General features: G+C 36.8%; 1 protein-coding gene and 1 long non-coding RNA gene across 3 annotated transcripts in view; one reads left to right on the top strand and one right to left on the bottom strand.

Moving 5' to 3' along the window:
- The first annotated feature begins 652 nt into the window (after positions 1-652).
- Positions 653-21,787, top strand: part of LOC145942937 (uncharacterized) — a 64,393-nt gene continuing 43,258 nt past the window's right edge. The window contains exons 1-2 of the long non-coding RNA XR_014426441.1: positions 653-837; positions 1,339-1,380. This is a non-coding gene — a long non-coding RNA (uncharacterized LOC145942937). The remainder of the gene's footprint in view (positions 838-1,338; positions 1,381-21,787) is intronic.
- LOC145942675 (retina and anterior neural fold homeobox protein 2) overlaps positions 4,571-21,787 on the bottom strand; it is a 45,254-nt gene continuing 28,037 nt past the window's right edge. Inside the window, exons 3-5 of one of the 2 annotated variants that reach the window (XM_083049620.1) lie at positions 8,312-8,409; positions 8,029-8,201; positions 4,571-7,510 (exon numbers count right to left, since the gene is read on the bottom strand). In XM_083049620.1, coding sequence (XP_082905746.1) covers positions 7,329-7,510; positions 8,029-8,201; positions 8,312-8,409 — 453 coding nt within the window. In that variant the 3' untranslated portion in view covers positions 4,571-7,328. The remainder of the gene's footprint in view (positions 7,511-8,028; positions 8,202-8,311; positions 8,410-21,787) is intronic. The other variant, XM_083049621.1, reaches the window with a different exon arrangement.

Genomic DNA, 21,787 nt, shown 5'->3' with positions numbered 1-21,787 from the left:
TCAATATTATATTATTTTTGTAACCAAGTTTTAAATTAATAATTCTTTTAAAATAAATTTGAAATTAGAATCGTGCAGAATATAGTTTAGTTTGTGATTTTCTCGTGAATATATCTATCGTTATTCTAGCTTACATATTTATATCAAGTATGTGTTATATGCGAAATAATAAGATTGCTCTAATATATGTATGTATTTTATTTGTTATCACAGGTTCTCAAAGCAATAATACCTACATCGAACGGATCGTTGCTTCGTGTTTTCGATTATAGTTTCCTCATTGTGCAATGTTCGCGAAATACGCGTGCCATTCACGCGTCGCGTCGGGAGTGCCGTGTAAAGTGTCGGGCGATTATAATTATTCGTGTTTTCGCGAGTGTCGGTCGACCAAGAGAGGAGGAGGAGGTCCGGGAAGGCATCGGGCAACATCGGGGCATCTGTAAGGTATGCAAAATAAATATATAATTTCTTTTAAGAAACATAATTTTTGTTATATTTGTTAAGTATCTCTATATATATGTATTTTATTTGCTATTACAGGTAAGATTTACTAACAGGAGGAGGAGGCTCGGAGATTCATCGGGCGACAGCGGGGCTACTGGCTGCGAAATTCTCGAGTGTCGAACGGACGTTGTTTCGCGCGATTATAGTTTTCGCGTCGTTTCTTTTCATTGCACAATGTACGCGAAATACGCGTGCGATTCACGCATCGCGTCGGGAGTGCCGTGTAAAGTGTCGGGCGATCGTAATTATTCGTATTTTCGCGAGTGCTACGAAGGACCAAGAGAGGAGGAGGAGGCCCGGAGAGGCATCGGGCAACAGCGAGGCAACCCTGAGGTGAGTAAATTTTAATTATTTAATATTTTTATTTAATACAATTTTATGAAATTAATTGTTAATTTATTTTAATAATCCGTTTCTTATTATTGTGTAATATAATATACATATTAATGTATTTTTTATTTTATTTTAAAATATTAAATAAATTATTTACAATAATAAATGTTTTTTTTATATAAATAGATATATATATATATGTTTTTTTGGAATTACGTTGTGTTTAAAAAATTTTTAAATCATTTTTATTATTAATATACAAATTTTTATTTTTACTTATATTATAATAGTTTAATCTTAAAAAAAATTCTTTTCGTAAAAACATTTTTCGTGTAACATTTTCTTTGTAGTATTTATTTTAATAAATAAAGATTGAATATTAAAAAAATAGTCAAGAAATTGGATAAAAAGTTTAATTAATATTTAACGTAATTATTATTTTTTAAAATATTAATTATTTTAGACATTTATTTATAATTTGTTAATATTTGTATTTTGCAGATCAACATGTGCACTACAACTCAACTGCTGCGCGTCGTACCGGTGAGTCTTAATTTAGCTTTAATGGGGTAATTTAAAAAAATATTATTTCTTAATTTAATTAGCAAATCAACACTTTATTAATATTTTTTGACATCAGCTGATTAAAGCGTTAATTTGCTAATTAAATTTTAAAATAATAATACGTTATAAAAATTAAAATAATAATGTTTTAAATAATATGTTATATAGTACTTTAAACTCGATTAATATTTTTTGACAGTTATCAGCTGATTTCTGTAAAATATTATTCGAGTTTAAAGTATTATAACATAGTATTTACAAAATATTATTATTTTAATTTTCATAACATATTTTTATTTAAAAATTTAATTAGCAAATTAATTAGCTTTAATCAATTAAGTTCTGTGAAAAAATATTAATTGAGTTTAAACGAACTTTATATATATTTTTTAAAAATATTCCTTTTAATTAATATAAAACCGAAGAATGGCGTGCGCGTAGCACGCGTTCTACTATTATAAAATTTAGAATTTAATAAATTAAGTGAAGATATAAAAAAATCAGGTATGCGTGCAAAACTTATGCAAACTCAATTCTTTACATTTTTCCGATGGCATTCGTCGATTTCTTCCCTTATCGTTATTTACCGATTTTAGCCGGTTGACTTGTCGCTCCATTGATCTACGTTCATCGGCTCGAAAACTGGTCTTATTCGGGTTTCCTTGCTGGTTCTTTACTTTGTCGGGGCAATAAGGTTAGGCAGAACGGGGGGCATCGCATTGGGAGAGATATTAGATAGACGACGGTTCGCCCGAAATCAAGGCGCCCGTTCACCGTCCTCTCCCTTTTCCCCACCTGTTCCTAAACAAATTTAATAAAGCCACGATTTCCGTGCCAATTTCAAGCTCAGCAAGAGATTGCCCGCCGTCTTCGAGAGGCAAACGCCGCGCGCCTTAGCTTCTAATCTGATATACACGAGACTAACGATCGGCCAGTTTGATTAAGTATCATGTAGGCTGGTATTTTATAAATTAATTGCAAATGAGATGATCAAAGAGAGGCTTGAGAAAAATTTCAAATTTCAGATTTAAATTCCGAAATTCAGATATATACATTCAGATATATAATATATATACTTTACAAAATATTTTATTGTTAGAGAGAAATGTCCACAGAGCCTTTAATACATATAAATTCGGCTTTTAAAAAAGTATTTCACACATTAAATTTTAATAGTGCAAATAAATTGCTTGTCATTATTATTATTGTTCAACAGTTATAAAGCAGTTATAATATATCTATAATATATTAAAATTTTTAAAATTGTGTGATGAATGGTAATCTTTTCTAAATGCACCATTAATTTTATATGCATGTAACATTTTTTATTTGCGAACATTTAGTTTTATGAGTTGTCAGTACCTATTTCGAGATTTGTCAAAAGCTCATAAAGGATTCTCTAAAAGGTATTTCTATCGTATTCTCTAATTCGAGAGGATCAATTCTTGAACTGTATCCCTATTTTCCGAGTTTCTCCGACTTTTCCACTCACGTCCCGTAACTCTCGCGCACTCCACAAATTCCCTCGCTCTCACGCGATAGAACTCGTCTCTCTCTCTCTCTTTCCCTAGCACGATTTTACCCGCGCCTTCTTCCAACTGTACAACTATATCACTGTCGGTAGCGTTCTGCCTCGAGTATTATTAGTCTTTGGAGTTAGGGAGTACGCATGGACTCGAATCTCCAGGCTCGCTCGCATGGTTAACTTCCGCAAACAGAAATTACCATTTTATTGGGTGAGTTCTGGCGTCCCCTTACCGCGTCGGCCCCTCGGCTGCCCCCTTCCTCCAACATCCCCTTTCCCCGCCGAACCCGCCTTTTCTCTCCTTCTCACCCCCGCCGCACTTCACGGCGGCCCCTAACGTAACGATTGGAATACCTAATCGTCCGGGGACCATTCAGCACCATTGTTCCATCGACTTGCCGTTGTTGGTGCCTGTTAACGCCGAATCCTTTCACACCCCGACGCTGCCCCCGCCGCTGCTTTTTTGCCACCCTCGAAAAAGATGATCGGCGTGCACACGTTCGCTGTCACGTTGCTCGCGCAAACGGAATTTCCGAGTGGCATTTGCATCGAATCGCGTCGGCCGCCACGTTAAATTCCCAGCCAGGGAGTGTATGGACAGACCGAAGTATAAAGGGCCCGTCTGTGTGTGATTCGTCGCGTTTGTACAATGGGCCTGATCGATGAGTGGAAAAATATATCAGATAGAGATTTAAAAAAACGGAAAATAATTTTCTACTTTATTTTTTTCGAAATACTTGTAGAAATTTTCAAAATCTGTTTGACGAAAATCTGTTTACTGAAATCCTTTATCCGTGAATGCTTAATTTTAATATCAAAGACGTAATGAGAATATTTCTGTTTTTTTTACAACGGTTATAAAAACTGCTTTAAATGAGTTTTCTATACAAATTTTTGTTTTCTCTCGTAGATAACAAGGGAAATTATTCTTCTAAACAATCGTCAATCTTTGATCATTCTACTATTGACGGATTTTTCACGTTCTGACAAATCTTCGGTTTTAATTAAACTCGAAGAAAGATGAGCGATGGCCTTTTCCCAACTGTAACTCTCTTTCGCTCCCTCTCTCTTTGCAGAAATGAATTAAGACTTAATTAAACTCGTTCTTTGATATGTTAATTCCTTCGTAAATATGTGTTACTTTTTCGTAGGAATCAAAATTTTCTCAGTATACATTTCACCCCCATTAGACACCGATTGCTACTAGCATGCGAAAAATGCAATCAGCTAATAGAAATTAGCTGCGAAATATTAAAGTAAAAATTACGCGGCTGCAAGTATAATAATAAAATAACAGCGGAATAAAATGATGACTTTTCTGGGTTTGGAATTAATTATTTTTAGAAATTCTTAACATAATAATAAAAATTAAAATGTGTCGAAGAAAATATGCTTTTTCCATTTTAATTCTATACAAAATAATTAAAAAAATTAACAAGTAATTTTGAATAAATTATTGAAGATATTAATTTTATTGTAAAATTATTTTTTTTTATATATTAAGCTTCAGAGTTTAAATTTTATTATTTTTTTATACGCATTCCGCTTTGACTGAAGGAACGTGTTTCGGATTTAAGGATAGGAAAATATTAATAATGAGAAGGTAGTAAAAAACTTTCCCTCTTATTTTAATATTATCATCGTTTGTATTTTTATTTCAATAAAGGAGGCCCTGTTTTCAAACGATATGGTACGATTAAATATGTACATCGAATTTTATTCTGTCACGCGAGCAGGTATATATACAAATAGACGTTCGGGAAATGACTAACTACGTTTCTTCATCCTCTACGAATTCTCCTTTACGGACCGCGGAGGCTGACCGACATCGCTCGCGAATAATCAGAGCAAACATTTATGAAATATGATATCTGTAAAATCGTAATCGTCAAAATATATCAAAATTATAAGTGATATTTATATGACAAAATTAATATGTTGAGTTATAATTGATATTTCGATAAAAATCAATGTCACTATATATTTAAAAAAACATTTAAAATATAGACTAAAATACACTATCACCGGAAGCGATTAGCAACAAGTTCATAATGAAATTTCATAACTTTTATATTTGAAAAATGATATCTTGCAGCTTAGGATTTTACACACCTCAATCGAATCATATTTCATATTAATTGTTAAATTCTGATTCTCCTCCGCGCTCTCCCGGAATTTACATACCGTGACGGCATCTAGATAATATGCACAATTCTTTGCCTTAACGTATTAATACTGCAGAATATTGTTTATGTCAAAATGTCACTTTTCTCTTTCTCTCTCTCCCTCTCTCTCTCTCTCTGTCTCTTCCATTTGCCTCTTTACTCTATATTCTACAAGAGATATTTAGCTAGCTCGCCGATCGACGATCAACCATCGGTTTCGTCGCCGATCTAAGAGATTCTCAAAAGACCAATCGACTTTTGGTTTACGTTTAATAAACGTTTGAACAAACGTTTTGGTTGCGCGCGTTTCGCTATGAAGGTTGAATGCAACTTGCTTCGTATATTGCGAGAATATTTCGGACGAGTGTGAATCTCGGAAACATCTTGCGTCCAATGTTACCTCGATTTGATCGGCGCTATCGAGTCTATTGATTCTTCAAGATATTTGTTATCGAGCAATGTCCTTTTTCACTTTTATCGCTTCGAATGGATGATACCATTACTCTGTACGTAGGATATTCCGTAATAGGCGTATTTGTCGAGCAAATCGATATTCCTTGTTGAAAATTGAAACAATTTTTTTTCTATTCTTTTTTCTCTTTTATTACTTTTTATTCATTTAGAGGGGATTGAAATTTCTTTCACGTTCAGTGAAAAGTTGGATATTTTTATGTGAAATATTTAAATTATCACTTTACATGCACTGTCTAAATAGATAATTGAATAAATAGCAATAAAACTGCTATCTGTCAGATTTCTAAATAGCTTACGTGATTTAGTGATAATTCAAATATTTCATACATTTAAATTGCGGTATTAGTTTATTAATATTTGTTTACATATTTGATGGAAACGTGAAATATAATTTATGAAGTTATTTTTAGAAAATATCGTTGACTAAGAGTTCTCTCTTCATCATTGTTTAATTATTGCGTAATATTGCATAATAAATATGTATACCGAGTATCATTTTCTCTTCAATTTTATAAACTCACATACATATCAATCATATACATAAATTATTGAATTAACAATCTATTTAGAAATAAACTTAATCTTAAAATATTCTCCTATGACGATTAGCGTATGTCAGCACTTGTCTGCATTATATTACTTTGTAGAAATAGATAATATATCATAATGTCCCTTTTAACAATAAAGTATACTACAAATAATTCCTTTCTCTCTCTCTCGAGCCAAATATTTACGTTCTTTAAAAACTTTCATATATTTTTATAATAATTTATTTATTATTTTCTATTTATTTTATTTTTAATTTTCATAAATTTTTCATATATTTCTCTCTATAGTAATATTTTCTTTTCGTGCTTTGAAAGATAATTTAGAGTGAAACTCGGTATACAATATTTGTAATAAATGATACATTGAAAACGATATAATGCCAAGTTAATAAATATTGATTTTCTTAATTTTTATTTCAACTACATACGTGATAAGCTTGCGCAACATAATTTGATTTGCATATTGCACAATGCCGATTTAAAACGAGTCCTGAGCAAATTTTCACATAATCCATGCAAAAATCATGTTGTCATGTCAAACACGCTTTTTTCCATCGGCTATTTTTAGCGACTCTACATTTGTCAAAGTTATTAAAAACATCACAAATAAACATCACAAATTTCCGAGAAACATCTTAATCTTGCGGATGTTTCTCAGGCATTTTTTGATGTTTTTTCTAGTTTGAGATTAAATTTCGATTTCTGATTGAAATCATTTCACAAGGAATACTTTGATGATCGGCCCATTTTCAATTACGAACACGCAAGCTCATTTTATCATAGATACTTTTCAATTTTATCACACTGATAGTCTCTAATTATTTATTGAAGATATCTATATAAGCGCCGATCATCGATTATTGCAAGATTTGTCTCTTTGATGATCTAAAATGTTCACCAGAGAATATCAGTTTTTTTTTCTTTGGTAACTATCGATACCAAGAACAAGATCTTTTTCAAACGGAACGATAGGCTTTCTCTCGCGAGATCTCTTGTACTTTCACGTCACGTCCAGTTCCGTTTCGTTGGCGATCTTTCCCTATGACGGAACGAGCTCTCTCGCTCTCGTCGGTCGACATACCGCTCTCGCTGCTCAGGCGATTCTTCTCGGGGTTTGCTGGAATGTCTGGGCTGGAAGGGTTGTTGCTCACTTGCTCGTCACGCTGTCACGAGGCCGGCAGCGGTGCGCGTCCCTGGCGAATCTTCGGTTAACCTTCAGACCATCTGCAGACCTTTGGTGATGCTCTCGACGTGCTCCTTGGCTCTCATCCTGAGTGCTTGGATGCTCGTTGTGCGAGGATCGTGGCCCGGCGGACTCGGCGGTGGTGGTTGAACATGGCCGCCGGCGCTTATGCTCGCCATGCTGCCGGCTAGCGATCCTGCGAACAGTGCAATTCCTACGTCTCGTTGGCTATGCACAATAACAATAATCATTGATGGCGAATTCGATAATGCCAATTAATCTGTTAAGCTTCTTTCATCCCGCGAAAATTGTAAAATAATTTCGAGACATTCGCTCACTTAACAATAGCGATTCTACAAATATTCTACATTCTATTAATTATTATAATAGTAGAATATTACAATGCTCTATAAGCAGAAATGGATAATTAATCTTTTTAATCTTTGTTTTATGTATAAAGAAGAGCATAGTAAATCGTAAAGCATAGACATTTATATAAGCAAATTTGCTTGATACTCATAAAACTGTTTTCTTCTCATTCCAAGAAAGATTCAATTTTATTTTTATGATTTTATTTTTACTTTATTCTCATGATACTTTATTTTATTTTATTTTTATGATATCATGTTCTGTACAAATGTACATATATTTTTGAACGTGTTATTTTTTGAATCGTTAAATCAAATGCTTGGCAAATAAATGTGGAAAGAAAATATTAGAGATGATTGTTACCTGGATTAGTCACGGCGCCGACATTTGGTGGTGACGGCAATCGCCTGGGAGACGTTAGATAACTGGGATATCCCGTGTGAGGCGCAGCTAAGAAACCAGGAAGCGCACTGAGCAATCCTGGCGGCGCGAGCCAAGGATCTCCTGGTAGACCTAAAGCCGGACCGGCAACATTCCTGAAACAAAATATTTTTACACGCGCAATGTAGCTAATATTTCTTGCAAAAATTTACGCGACATCGCGATTATGTTAATAGAAAATATTTAAATAACATTTCCGACAAACCTCATATTAGCAGCGTGATGATACTCGCTTAAACCCAGTCTCGCAGCTTCCATTTTCTCCTGTCTACGCCACTTGGCTCGTCTATTCTGAAACCAGACCTGAAACATAACAATGTAACAACAATTTCTCATTATTCGATCGGAATCAGATGGAAAATATTAACGACAGAAATAAGCGTACATAAATTTTATTCGAATACAAATTTACGAGATACTTAGCGAGTATAAAATAAGTCTCTTATTGCCCTCCCTGCTATTAACCGATGAGTGATAATATTAGCCGTGTTTAATATTTTGTGAGCTTAATTTTGCAAATTTATTAAGTCCGCGTTTGGCTCGACGTAAGTCAGGAACAACGTCGGCACAAGCTCTCATTAGCTGTCGAGACACGATAATGGTAACGTGTCACTACCGTATACTTGAGGAAAAGGGCGCCCTCCTTTCTTCTCATTCTTCCCTCGATCTCTATAACAGACTCGGGAGACATCACTTTTGACTTTGACAAAATATTCGATTTTTGCTTTGCGTTACTACTACAAGATTTTCTCATTTTATTATTATAATTAAAACTTTTTAAAAACCGAACAGTATATTGAATAATCTCTCATCAAAATTTATATTTTGATATATATAGTAGGCGTTTGTATGTAAAATCAATTTCTTGATTAAACATCAATCTTTTTAGACTGACGTTTTATAAAAAGTCCAAGTTGTTTGTAAAATAGTTGAATTTACAAAGAGTTTGCAATATATATTTTATCTAATTACTACTATATATTAATGTGATTATTTTTTGATATGACAGTAATTTCAAATATAATAGAAAAAATGATTAAATTATTTAAAATCGTTAATAATCAATTTTAATGTTTTATATATATTATTAAATATAATTACATACAAATATAAGAGAAGAGAAGAGGGGAGAAAAGAAGAAAATTATAGAGATTATTAACATAAATATCTTTTAAGATTCTTTATGAAATAATTTTTTGGGGGAAAATTTATTATATAAAATTTAACACAAAACTTTTATGAAAGTTATTTAAAATTCCAAAGTCGCGTTCCTCCAAAATTGACATTGGCATTTTTAGTCAAATTAGACGAGTCTCGCCCTAAGAAGGGTCGCGCGACTCGTTCCCCATAAACCGGTCAACTGCGAAAGCATCTAACCGCGATAAAGCAAGCCAGAAGTGCGCAAAACGGTAAGTCAGAGCAAAAAGAGTAAGCAAGAAAAGAGAGATTCCGAGGGTTTGGTAGAAAATGGAGTTCCTTTAGTGGGGAGCGATCATGCGGAGGGCGAGAAAAGTGGCTGCCAAGACTCTGTCCTACGTTCTCTCTCCTCATCGTCTATCCCTTTCTCTCTCTCTCTCTCTTTTTCCCTGTCTTTCTCGATCTGTGCTTCAAAAGGAGGGTTGCAGAAATGTCTCTTTGGGCGGGTCTCCCAGGTCCACCCCTGAAAGCGGCGTTGGCTAAGAAAAGGGGGGCAAGAAGGAGAATCGGGGCGAAAGATGGGAGGGTGAGACGGGGTTCACCCTTCCATCGGTATTAAGAGGGTAACGAGCCTGTGGGGCGAAATCGAAAGTGAGCGAGCGACCCGGCGTGACGTGACTCGCAGTGCTCCTTCAAGGAGTGGACCCCGAAGAATGGAAGTGAAACGTAGGAGGGATGAGGAGGGAAGGGAAGAGGCACCCCGGCTTGTCGGGACGGTTCGGCCATGTTGATTTCTTTATTGTAACATGGCTGCTGTTGGCAGCTCGCTTAAGTCTATTGCGTTAAGAGCCGATGCTATCGGTCTCGGCTTATGAATTATTCAGTTCCCATCGCGAGACGCGCCGGGTTATAAGGCCCACCGGGTGTCGTCCGTAACGAATTTACACGCGGCAGCGAGGTGAGCGAGACCCATCAGCGATCGATGAATCTCGCTTTTCGCTTTCCGATAGTCTTTGACGCTTACCTCGAATAAATAATGCTGAGCAATCGATTCCAACTTCTCTACTCATAACTGACAACGAATAACATAATTCTTTTTCGACGTATTAATGCATACGGTCATTAAATAGAGGGTTCTAGAATTATTCGAAAATATAAATATATTATATTATAGTTGTCAAGATCTAATGAGAAATATTTAATTACCAAGAATTATCGTCGTAGAAACACGTGCATATTATGCTTTTGCGTAATAATATCCTTTCGCAGCATGAGGTAACGCTAACAAAATTATGTTCCGTATTGCTGTGTGAATATTTTCGAACAACGTAAATCTCATAAACTTGTTCATTAAAATGGGCAGCAAAAATTTCTTTACACTTCCGATATAATCGGCGACAAGTATCGCGTTCGGATAACAAGCGACTAGCAAATTGAATGTTACCGTCGGGAATGAGTGGCGGTGAATCGTCAGGACGAGAGAAAGAGAGAACGTGGCAGAGGAAAACGCGGAAACGAAGTGAAACGAAGACGGGGTTAAACGTCAGAGGCATCACGGAGGTTTGGGCGCGTGGAGGTTGGGGGAGGAAAAGGGGGTACATTGGGGACGCGGAGGAGTGGATATCGGAGCATTCCCGGGCTCATCAGGACGATATTCCGCTCTCGAGGACGAGAAGCAATTTTCTTTCCCGGCTCCGTGGATGAGAAAAGGCTACACGGACAAGATGCCACGCCGAAATGATGGGAAAATAAGCGAATTTCCCTTCGTATCTCTCTTATATATATATATCCTTTTCCATCTCGTTTCGTTTTTTGCCTCCCCTTTCTCATCGCTCCTTTTTCCTACTCTCTCTTTCTCTTACTTTGGAGTTCCGCGTCTTACCATAACGCTCTGTCTCCGTTTACCGAGAACTGAACTCGCGCGCTCCTTCTCGCTTTTCTCGCGGAAATATAAAGAACAGGGCTAACGCGGCTTAATCTTTTTAGGTCGTAAATTTATTAGAGCAGGTACTTCCACCTTTTCCGCCTGCCTCCGCCGACGTCCTTCTTCTTATCCTTCTCTCGCTCTTTCTCTCTTTTGCTTTCTCTTTCTCTCAAATCCTCTTCTCCTCCCCTGACCCGACTAGCCGGCGACTCGCGACGATCCTTGGCAATGATATTGCGAAGGTAAACTCGCTTAGACGGTTTAAATGCAAGAAAATTGAAATAAAATGGAAGTAATTCCGAGATTAAAATTGGACGTCGTTCCGTTGTCGCTGAGAAGCGGCGACGACACTTTTTCGAGCTCTCTCCCTCTCCCTCTCCTTCCCTCGCTGTTCTTTAATCGCCCGTTCCCGCTTTAGCGTGTTTGTCTTTGTGAGATTTTACGTAGCTCTCGTTGGAGAAACTTCGTCATGCCGGAGTTGCATAATTCGCAAGATTTCGCTGAAAGGTTGACACGCGGATGAGAGGGCTAATTATCATTATCGCGTTAATGCGCAAGTAACATAAGGGAATAACAGTCCCGACTCTTTTACGCGTAGGATCCTTCGACGTAATCGGTGAAAGAATGTAGCTAATAAACGCACATCATGCAATTAAGAAGAAGACATTATATAGAAGTAATGTAGGTTCGAAAATATTGCAATATATCGCATGAAAATCCAAGGAAAATTTTATAAAGTAAAAATGACAAGAGCAATATTTATATATTAAAAAGTATTTTCTTTCAAAATAAATTTCCATTTAATAAACTATCTTGCAATTTTTTTACATTAGCGCACTTGCGTGCTATTTCGTTGCCATGTTACCCATACATGGGTGCATACGAAATATGACATCTATGCAAAATATACGAATGTATGGATGATGTGTTTCCGGTGACTGCGCGGCAACAGCTTTCGCTCTCTTTGTAACATACGGTGACGAGCACTCAACGAGAACAAGAAGCGTATCGCGCCGAAAATCACTCCCGAACTCTATCTATCGTACAATTTTTTTCTTTTTACACTGCACACGCACGCGCACGCATACGACCATCTCTCGTTTTCCTTCTTCTCTCTCTCTCTCTTCCTCTCGCTCTGATGGAACACATCGTTCCGGGACGATGGTCGCTTTATACTCGACGGCGGCTCTCGCCGAATTCGGATTAGCGCCGGCAAAAAGGTATTCGAGGTGCTCACGCCACGTCGAGTTCATTGTTGCCGACCTGAGTATTAACAGATTTCGGCCATTGTTCGTCGCGGTGGTGGCCTGCGAGGTTTTTTAAAAGAGTCGCGTTGATGCGCGCGAAGGCGCCGGGCGTGATACATCGTGGCGACATCGAGGGGAATAGGATTTTTGATACTCTTTAGGCGAAATCAAGAGGTTCGTCGAAAAAAAATCACACGCTATTCTTTTAATTGTAATACTATTAACGCAATTTGCAATGAAATAAACTATTCGAGAGAAAAATTGTTGACGAAATATTTGCGTCAAACTCCGAGTGAGAGAACAGAGATTGAAGAAAAAAATTGTAGAGCAGTCCACTAGATGATAAGTAAAGAAATCAATAAAAGTATTAATAGAGAAATAAAAATAAACATAAGTTTTCTTCTGATATTAAAAAAAATGTAAAAGCAATTTTCTCAATATTTTTTTCTAATGAACTACTCTGCATTTCACGCGTTCTGCTCGCATAAGATCGCGGTTCGATGAAAGTCGAAGTCCAGGATGGACCAGTCGTGCGAGATGGATATTAAAGCCTTTACGTTGGAGGAGATTAATGTGTCTTCCTATTAGGGTTCTGCGCAAAATCGGGATGACATTGACGATATCGACGTCTTTCCTATAGGATGCTGATAGTCTCTGAGCGTTTTATAAGTGCAATGTGGAACGATGCCAAACATGCATAAAATATTTATACCAATAGCATTACGAGAAACTCTGTCGAATCGATAGTTTTTTAATGTATCAACAAAATTCTTTTCTGTATGCGACAAAAAAGAAGAAGAATATGAAGATATAGCAATTAATCTTTTTACATGATTATCGCGATTTTTCAAGTAATTATTTCACTTGCTTTATCTTGTTAAAATAATCATTTTCAATTGTTTTTTCAAACTCTTATTAAATATTGTTTTAGATACGAAAGTGGATCCTTTTGTATCGAAGAAGAGTTATTGAACCGCTTATCTCCTTTGGCGAAGGAAAATTATCGAAGCAATTATTATCGCCTTTTAATAATTTGCGCAATCATTTAACGCCCATTAATATTTTCCGCATGCGGCTCGTTATCAGCCAAAGCCGATAAACTAATTTCAAGAATCTACCGACATGACGTTCAAAGTGATAAATGTCGTGTCGATGTCGTCAAACACATATCGATAAGATTATCAGAATTATTAATCATCCTTATTGCTATATATACAACATTTTTAATATCGTTTTACATAAAAATTACTTTACACGATAAGTTTTGGTACATTATCATACTTTACTGTTTAATACAGCACTAATTAATTTTTTTTCGAATCTTCTATCTTAACACTTACTACATAATATAACACTAATTAAAGACTGCTTTAAATAAAATAAGGAGAAAAAAATAATTTTTAGCTTATGATAATTATTCATCTTTTACATAAAATAGCGCGCATGTTTCTATATAGATATCTATTAATATTAATTGAGATTTAAACTATTTCACTTTCACATCAGCTTCACTACAAAGAAATAGAACGTTAATTAAATTGCAGTTAACTAAGTTTGGAATGCATTCTATAGCTAATTAGTTCCAATTATCTTCTATTTACAATTTTAAGGCTATCTCTGCTGTTTTGAGAAACGACATGATAGTGATTCTATCATTTTACGCGTGTCATGTTCACTAACAATCGTAATCGTCGATGTTAATAGCTCTCTGGCCGAAAGAGGCTAACACAATACTGTCGCTAATCCGCGGACAAGGAAAAAGACAGACGAGGCTATTTTTCTTCCGGGTGTATTACAAGTCTATCAAGAGCCCCATCGTCGGTATATTAGAAGGGAAAGAAGAGAGAGAGAGAGAAAGGGAAGAGGGTATGAGAAAGACAGAGAAAAGACGAGGACACGTTTCGAATATAAGCCTAGATTCTCTCTCCGGCTCAGGATACCGAGGTATGCATAGAGAAGGGAGATGTTTGGAGAGGGTTGGAGTCTATTATTCCGTGCTTTTTATGCTCCCCATCTCTCCCCTTCCCCTTCTGCCCCTTCCTCCCTCCTTTCCCGATACTATGCCCCCTTCTCTGCTTCAACCCTGTCAAACTGTCGGCCAAATTCAATCCTACGCAGTTGTTCTCATTTCATTCTTGTTCTTAGCACAGTTCGCGTCCGCACTGCGGCTAAAACGGCGCTAATTAATGGTGCAACGCGGTGGTCTCGCGAATCACCTAAGTTAATCCTATATATTTCGACAAGATTACGTAAAGTTGACCGCGTCAATTTACATAAATATGTTGAACGTCTAAGAATTTTGCGTTTCTTGTGTTACACAAATTATTATTGAAACGTGTACGTAATCTTGTATATGTAATGCAACAATGAAATACAAGATAAACTATAAGTATGACTATCATTTACGAGTTAAAATTGAGATTGCAAAATAAAGAAGAAATATCTAATTTATAAGGGAGATAGTAGCAAGACAGGAATAAAGAGCAAGTTTTAATATAGCGCGTATATATGAATCGGAACAAAAACCTCAAAAGAAGAAATAAATCTAGTTAAAGAATTAAATTATTGTAAATTTTATTTCAGCGATTTATTTTATTTTTTATGGAATAATTTATTTCTTTTTGCTATTTAATAATATCATTTCATATGTACGTGTATAAATTAAATTAGCAATAAATAGATAAATGAAAATTTTATCCGATATGCTTATCTAATATTTTCAAGATTATTCTAAAGATATTCTTCAATATCAATGTATTCATTTTTGCGCATTCTAGAAAATCTTTATGATATAAGTGAGCACCCCTGGCAACATCCTCCAATAAAGCCACCCTTGTCGTTGCGTGTAATCACCCTTAAACACTCCAACGCCCCGGTCTAACCCCGTCGTCCTGCGATACAATACTAATGTGCTACAAATAACATCCCAAACACGAGGCGATTTCACTTTTACAATGAGACTAAACGGCTCCTCCGTAACACCGTTCACAGATCCGCCATCGGATCGTTCGTTTGTCGTTGTGTCGAGTGGATCCGCGTATCGCACAATGATTTCGCTGGATGATCCTTAGATCATCGAAGAGAGCTTTTGTCACAAAGTCACAAAAATTTCAATGTAGACACGAAGATTCTTTTTCATTACATCTTATTTCACATTTCATAAATAACTGCATTGAAAAATATAGAAATTTACAACGTCAAGTTATATTCTATGTTTAAAAAAAGTATATACATATATAAATGTCACGTAATCGTTTAATTAATAATTATAAAAAATATTATCGAAATTATCAGAATTATAAGATGGATAAAATAATTTATGAGAATTTATCTGATCTTATCTCTCAATCTTTATCAGAATCTATCTGAATATTTAATTTAATAGACAATTTGACAAAACCTCGATATAAGTAATACAAATAAATTTTCCACTTCAGATATAAATTTGTAACAAAGTCATTTTAAATATGAATCAGCAGCGATCCTCGAAAAGTTAGTCACAATACGCAATATAATTTCGAACAACATTTTTAAGTAACAGCGCGTATGATCGGGTGGACGGTGTGAATGAGCGACCGCACCGAAATTCGACAAATTAGCCGTATGGCCCGTGTATTTTGACACCGTGCCCACATTGTCTGGCCTGGTCGTTGTATTTTCTCGTTGTACACGGCGGCGAAATCGGCTTCGAGTGAATGCATCCTTTGTGCAGGAAGCTATTTACCAGACAATATGTTTGCGCCAAAACGAGGCTTGCAAACGGATCTCTCTGCGTACGCGAGCACGCGCTTTTGTCGATTATTCAAAGGAAAATTCTGCACAAAGTCGCCGATCAAGACAATAAATTTTCACATTTTTTTCATAATTATTTCCGCGAATTTTTCGCGTACCGTGAAAGTATAAATAAATTTCTTCGCGGTATTCTCTTGAATTATTAAGAATTAACCAGTTAGAAGTTTGCGTGTCATATAATTCTTTTTGTATCGTTGTTAAAAAACAGCTACGTCACGGGTTAAGATAAGATAAAGATTAAAGATCGCGGTATTGCGAAAGAGAGAATTCTAGTAAGAAGGAAAGAAAAAAAACATGTTTAGTTAACTTTGATTAGCGCTAACGGGAAGTCGAAGGAGAGAGAATTGGACTCTCGAGAGACCTCGAGAATTGGATCGCGGCGCGCGCGTATTTAACGCCATTAAGTCGCGTCTGTGCACTCGAAATTACGTTGCGTCGCGCATCCAGTAGCAACGCCATCGTTTCGCGGCCGGGGGTTCTGCCGCATACAATCCCCGTTGACTGTACCGCAATTAAGACTGCTCGTTTATAGAGACACTCATCAGAGTCCGGCCAATGCGCCACTTACAGTCAAATGAAATTAACATAAAGTACTGTTTATTGGATTGCAAACAGCTAAATAGAACGAAATCACGTGCTTGCTACTACGTAATTGCAGCAGCAATACGATAAGTGGATTACGCGTCACTTGCGATTTCTTATCGCCGATTCTTTTGAATATAACAGTGCCAATTATACAGTGATAAGAATAACAAATCGCGTTTTATACACACAATAACCAATATAGTCCCTATTTTTCAATTTATCTGTTTTAATGATTTACAATAATTCATTTTTTAATTAATTTCTTGTTTTCTGTATAATCGACTTACGTTTAGAGCTTTTCTTTGTACGTTATTTTGCAAAGTGTATCATGTCTTAGGATATACGCATCTAATCGTATACTATTCTAATCATCATTCTACTGCTTCTTTTGTTGCAAGAGGAGAAAAAGAGAGAGAGAGAGAAGTGGGGAAAGAAAAAAAGTCTTGGCGGATGGAGATAAAAAAAAAAGCGAAACGAGATACCGAGAAAACACGCGCTCGCGAACGTAAGAGTGCGCGCTCGCGCTGCACGTGAAAATCCGTCGCCGATGTAATAACTCTAATAACTCGTAATAAAGCTCGGGTGGAGTCGTATTAGCGTCAGGAGCACGCGTGGGCGCACAAAGGGCGGCCGCCCTCGACAAACACTGTGACTTTTGATGATTATTAACTTCATGGGCCAGCCACGGTCGACCGGGAGATGGGTATGCGAGAGGAGGAGAGGACGCGAGAGAGTGGCGGAAAAGGGACTGAAGGGGGATGAAGAGGGAAAGGGAAAGAGGGGAGACGAGAAGGGTGTAGGCCGTAGACAGTAATCTGTTGCCCCGAAGGCTTTCTGGTCCTGGGTTGAAGCCTTCCCTCTCTCTCTTTCTCTGTCTCTTCCGTCACCGGCCCTTCCTTCCACCTCGCGTGCCCGCCCTTCTCGTGCCGGCTCTTCGCTCGTACTTCTACCCCTGTCTCTCTCTCTCTCTCTCTCTCTCTCTCTCTCTCTTTCTTTCTATCCGACGCCTGGGAACCAAATTAATAGTTGGTTCTGCCTGGATATATCTCGAATTCGGTGTATTCCCCGGCGAGAGTGACCCCGAGCTTCCCTTCCTTCCTCTCTTCCTTCCTTCTCTTCATATATATACGTAAATCGCGCGTGGGCTTCATCTATAATATGTATGTTTGTGTGCGCGTTTGTCGGTCTCTTCTCCGGCTGCGTTTGACATCGGTTACTCGTTAAAGGGCCGCGAGATGCCTCGATAAAGCGGGGGCTCTTTCCTAGTCGAATGGCTTTAATCAAACGGGATTTGGAAATTGATAATTGGCACGATCTCTCTCTCCTTCCCTCTCTCTCCCCCCTCTCTTTTTTTTCTCTCCCTATTAGGGTTGCTCGAAGGAGAACTTTTAACGGGATCGAGCGCTTTCTGAAATACAGCTTTACGCCTTGGGAAGAATATCGTGGCATAGTAATACAGATTAGATTAAATTTATTTCGTCACTTTGTGACGATGTAACGCTCGACTTATTGACGTCAACAGATAAGAGTTTTCATTACAATCAAATTGTATATCTTCTTGTAATAAGATCTATTGCACGAGAGATATTACAATAGCACTTTAAAAAATTAAAAAGAAAAAAAGATTTTCTAGAAATTCACCATCTGACTCTTTCTATTTTAATTTTATCTTGATAATTCTAGAATTTATAATTTTTTTATTTTCTCAGCAACATATTTCATTATTAGTCCATGTTTCAACGCCGAGAACGAGATAGTTTGGCGAGCAGAGAAACGATACACGATATCGAGAAACGATTTAAGGGATGAACGCATTTATCCGCGTCGAAAGATTCTTGTAGTATATATCTCGTAGTATATATCTCTGAGCGAAAACTCGGCAAGTTTAATGTTACACTCACTAATCCTAGAGCCGCTATTTTACTACAAGTCGTGTATCGCGGCACGCCTCGCATCCAGCAGGATACCTGCGCGATCCTCCATACGGCTCGAAATCTCAAACTCCTCTGAAACGGATATATTTTCACGTGGTGACATTCAGAGCTCGGCCCGGGCTGCCTTTGTAAGGGATCCCACCACGGTTGCATTCCGCATCTATGCGCATGCAGCGGCGAGAAATCCGATCTTAAAGCACTGTAGAAAAAAATAAAGAGAGACGAGCCAATAAGGTCTCGAAGGGTCCGCGGGACGTGGGGGGAGGGAGAGGGATAGAGAACGCCGGCACCGAAGGTACCTAGTGAAGGAACTGAATACGTTTGTACCTGGGCCCGCGACAATGGCCGCCGTAATTCGATTACAAGGACCGCCAGCTAATTGTTAATTGCCGGCCTCAGGAATGAGAGCACGCCGACAATGGCTTCATAATATTATACGCGATATTAAAACGAGCAGGGGCACGTACACCGAATGTACTATGTGTGCCCTACACCCTACACGTGGAGAAGTTTCTCCTCCGCCCACTCTCTTTCCTGACACAGAAAGAGCCGACGAACAGTCAAGGAAGACCTCCTCCCCTTCTCGTGGGAAATTCTTTGCTATTTCCTCGTCATACTTAATTTTCCATAACGTGGTAGGTCCTCCGCTCTACTTGCTTTTACGTTCATGAAACTTAAAGAATAGATTATCCTATCTGTCAGATTTTTTTATATGTTAAATTGTTTGAAAATATAACTCTTCCCTTATTGATCTTGCAGTATATCAGGCACTAATTGTATTAAGTCTTTCTCGTACAAGTATAGGTGATTTTTATAAATTGCAAAGGCTATTACATATTTTTAGATTTTATATTATTCTATTAGATACGTTTATCAAAGAAATATTAAATTGTAAATTATTATAAGTTATAGAAATAATTAGAGAAATTGATAGAAGGTTGTCGATTATGTCAGATTCGATTTGTAAAGTCTGCTTTAAAACGATCTATAAAATGTGACAAGAAATAAAAATCTATTATATGATCTAAAATCTATTCATATGCATATTCTGACATAAATATCCTGATATATATGTATTTTGTGTGTATAAGTAATTTTTATTTCTTTAAATATATGTTTTCTATATTATACGGTGCATAAAATTATAAATAGAACTAATATATAAATAGAATTATAAATAGAATTCTCGTTTTGTCGAAAATTATATATAGATCATTTAAAGCAGCTTTAAATTGGACAGAAAACACGATAGCTACATTTACGATATTATCATGTTGTAGATAAAAACTCAGCAATTTGGTAGCAAAACGGTAAGTGTTCTCCATTCAATCGTTGTTCTATAATCGTTTTAGTAATTTGCGCATACAAATGGTACGAAGACCAACATGCTTTTCTCTCAAAACACTTTTCGTGCTTGTCGAGGATAGCTACAGCGCGTGTACCCTTAGTGTTTAACAGCTAATCTGCCAAATGAAGTGTTTTTGTGTTTGAGCACAACACTTCGTCTCAATAGAGGAGCAAAACCGCCCTCGGGAAAAGGGTTGCTCCGACATGATTGATGCTCGAGGGGGCAGGGCGCGAGGGTCTCCCAACCCTTTTTAGTCAAGCGCTAAACGGAGTGCTTAATTGAGCCACAGACCTCAGAACCTTGGACAGCTAATCTCTCGAAGACATCTACGGACCTCGCCATCTTTCTTCGCTGACTAACGTTCTATCATCCTTATTTGCTCCGAACGTTTTAAGTTTTTTGTCCAACGATCGAGTGTCGAAACGTCGAAACTTTTCATTTAATTTTGCAAGCATTTCGGTAACTTGCTTTTTGAATTGCACAAACAAATCATGAATTGACACATATTTCTTCGCCTTTAATTTCTTTGTTAAAAAATAAATGTACGCGGTTTCAATTCTTTCCATATTTTTTGTCTTATTCTGCATATCTTATTTATTTCGTTTTTTATATTATATACAAATTATTATTCCCATATATATCTTAATTACATTGTATCATTGTTATAATTGTACTATATAATTCGCATCGTTCTGTTTGACGGAATAGAATTGAAATTTTATTTACGGGAATAATAATGATCTACTGATCGAATGACGTTAGAAATTATCTGAAAATAATTTTTTAAATGGTAAAAAGAGACTCGCGACTTCAATCTCAGGCTCTGGATTTTTCGCTATTTAATTTCGTTCGTGTTCCTAGATAGATTTTTCATCGCGAGGACCCTTCCCGATTGAAACCGCCCTTCGCGTTAGGCCACAACGAGACGGTGTGCGCGCTCGCGTGTGTATGCGACGAACGAAAGGACGAACACTGGCCCGTAATGGAGTTTCCAAATATTCGGGGAGCCCTCGCTCAATTTCGAACAATTTGCATTTAGGGTGAAGTGCAATTAATAGAAGCGGGGTGTTGTCCCGCGCCATTCCACGCCTATTAACACTATATTCCGCGGGAGTTTAGCATATCGAGGGTGCAATATTGAGTTACGCGACAGTAATTATAATACTCGTTAGACGGCGCTTGCGAGAGAGAGTTCGTTCTCCCCGCGTGCCCTCGCGGTCTACAGGATCGAGAGATGTGTTCCTTCCTCGACCTAAGGCTTCTGACAGTCTGTTGCGAAGGAACCCAACGAAAATCTCTCAAATAGCGTATTTTCGTCGGCTATATTAAAAGCGATTTCCATTAATATAACTTACGTTAATGTCTCTATTATGTTGCAATTATTGTGTTGAGTGTGTCTAGAATTATTTTTAATTCCATTTAATTAATAATGACAAGAGGATTTTTGACCTAACAGGAATATTTATTGATACTTGTCAAATATATACTTCATCACATGATTTCTTGTTAATTTTTTCATCTTCTTCTCAGATATATTCACAATAAAAACAAAAAGAGTTGTACGTCGAACTTCAATTCGCGTATGAGAGAATAAAATTCGTAAATAAAATTTTCAACATTATATAGATTATATAAATTAATTAAATTAACAGGCTGTTAATTATAACTTCGCTTTTGACGTGCAATAAAAATGCAAATGCAAGTAATACTTATC

Source organism: Prenolepis imparis, unplaced genomic scaffold, assembly GCF_030444845.1.
Source record: "Prenolepis imparis isolate NDT839.2.m4 unplaced genomic scaffold, iyPreImpa1.0 SCAF_11, whole genome shotgun sequence".
NCBI lineage: Eukaryota > Metazoa > Arthropoda > Insecta > Hymenoptera > Formicidae > Prenolepis > Prenolepis imparis.
Note: the sequence above shows the minus strand (reverse complement) of the source record. Positions and strands in the feature narration are given on the sequence as shown.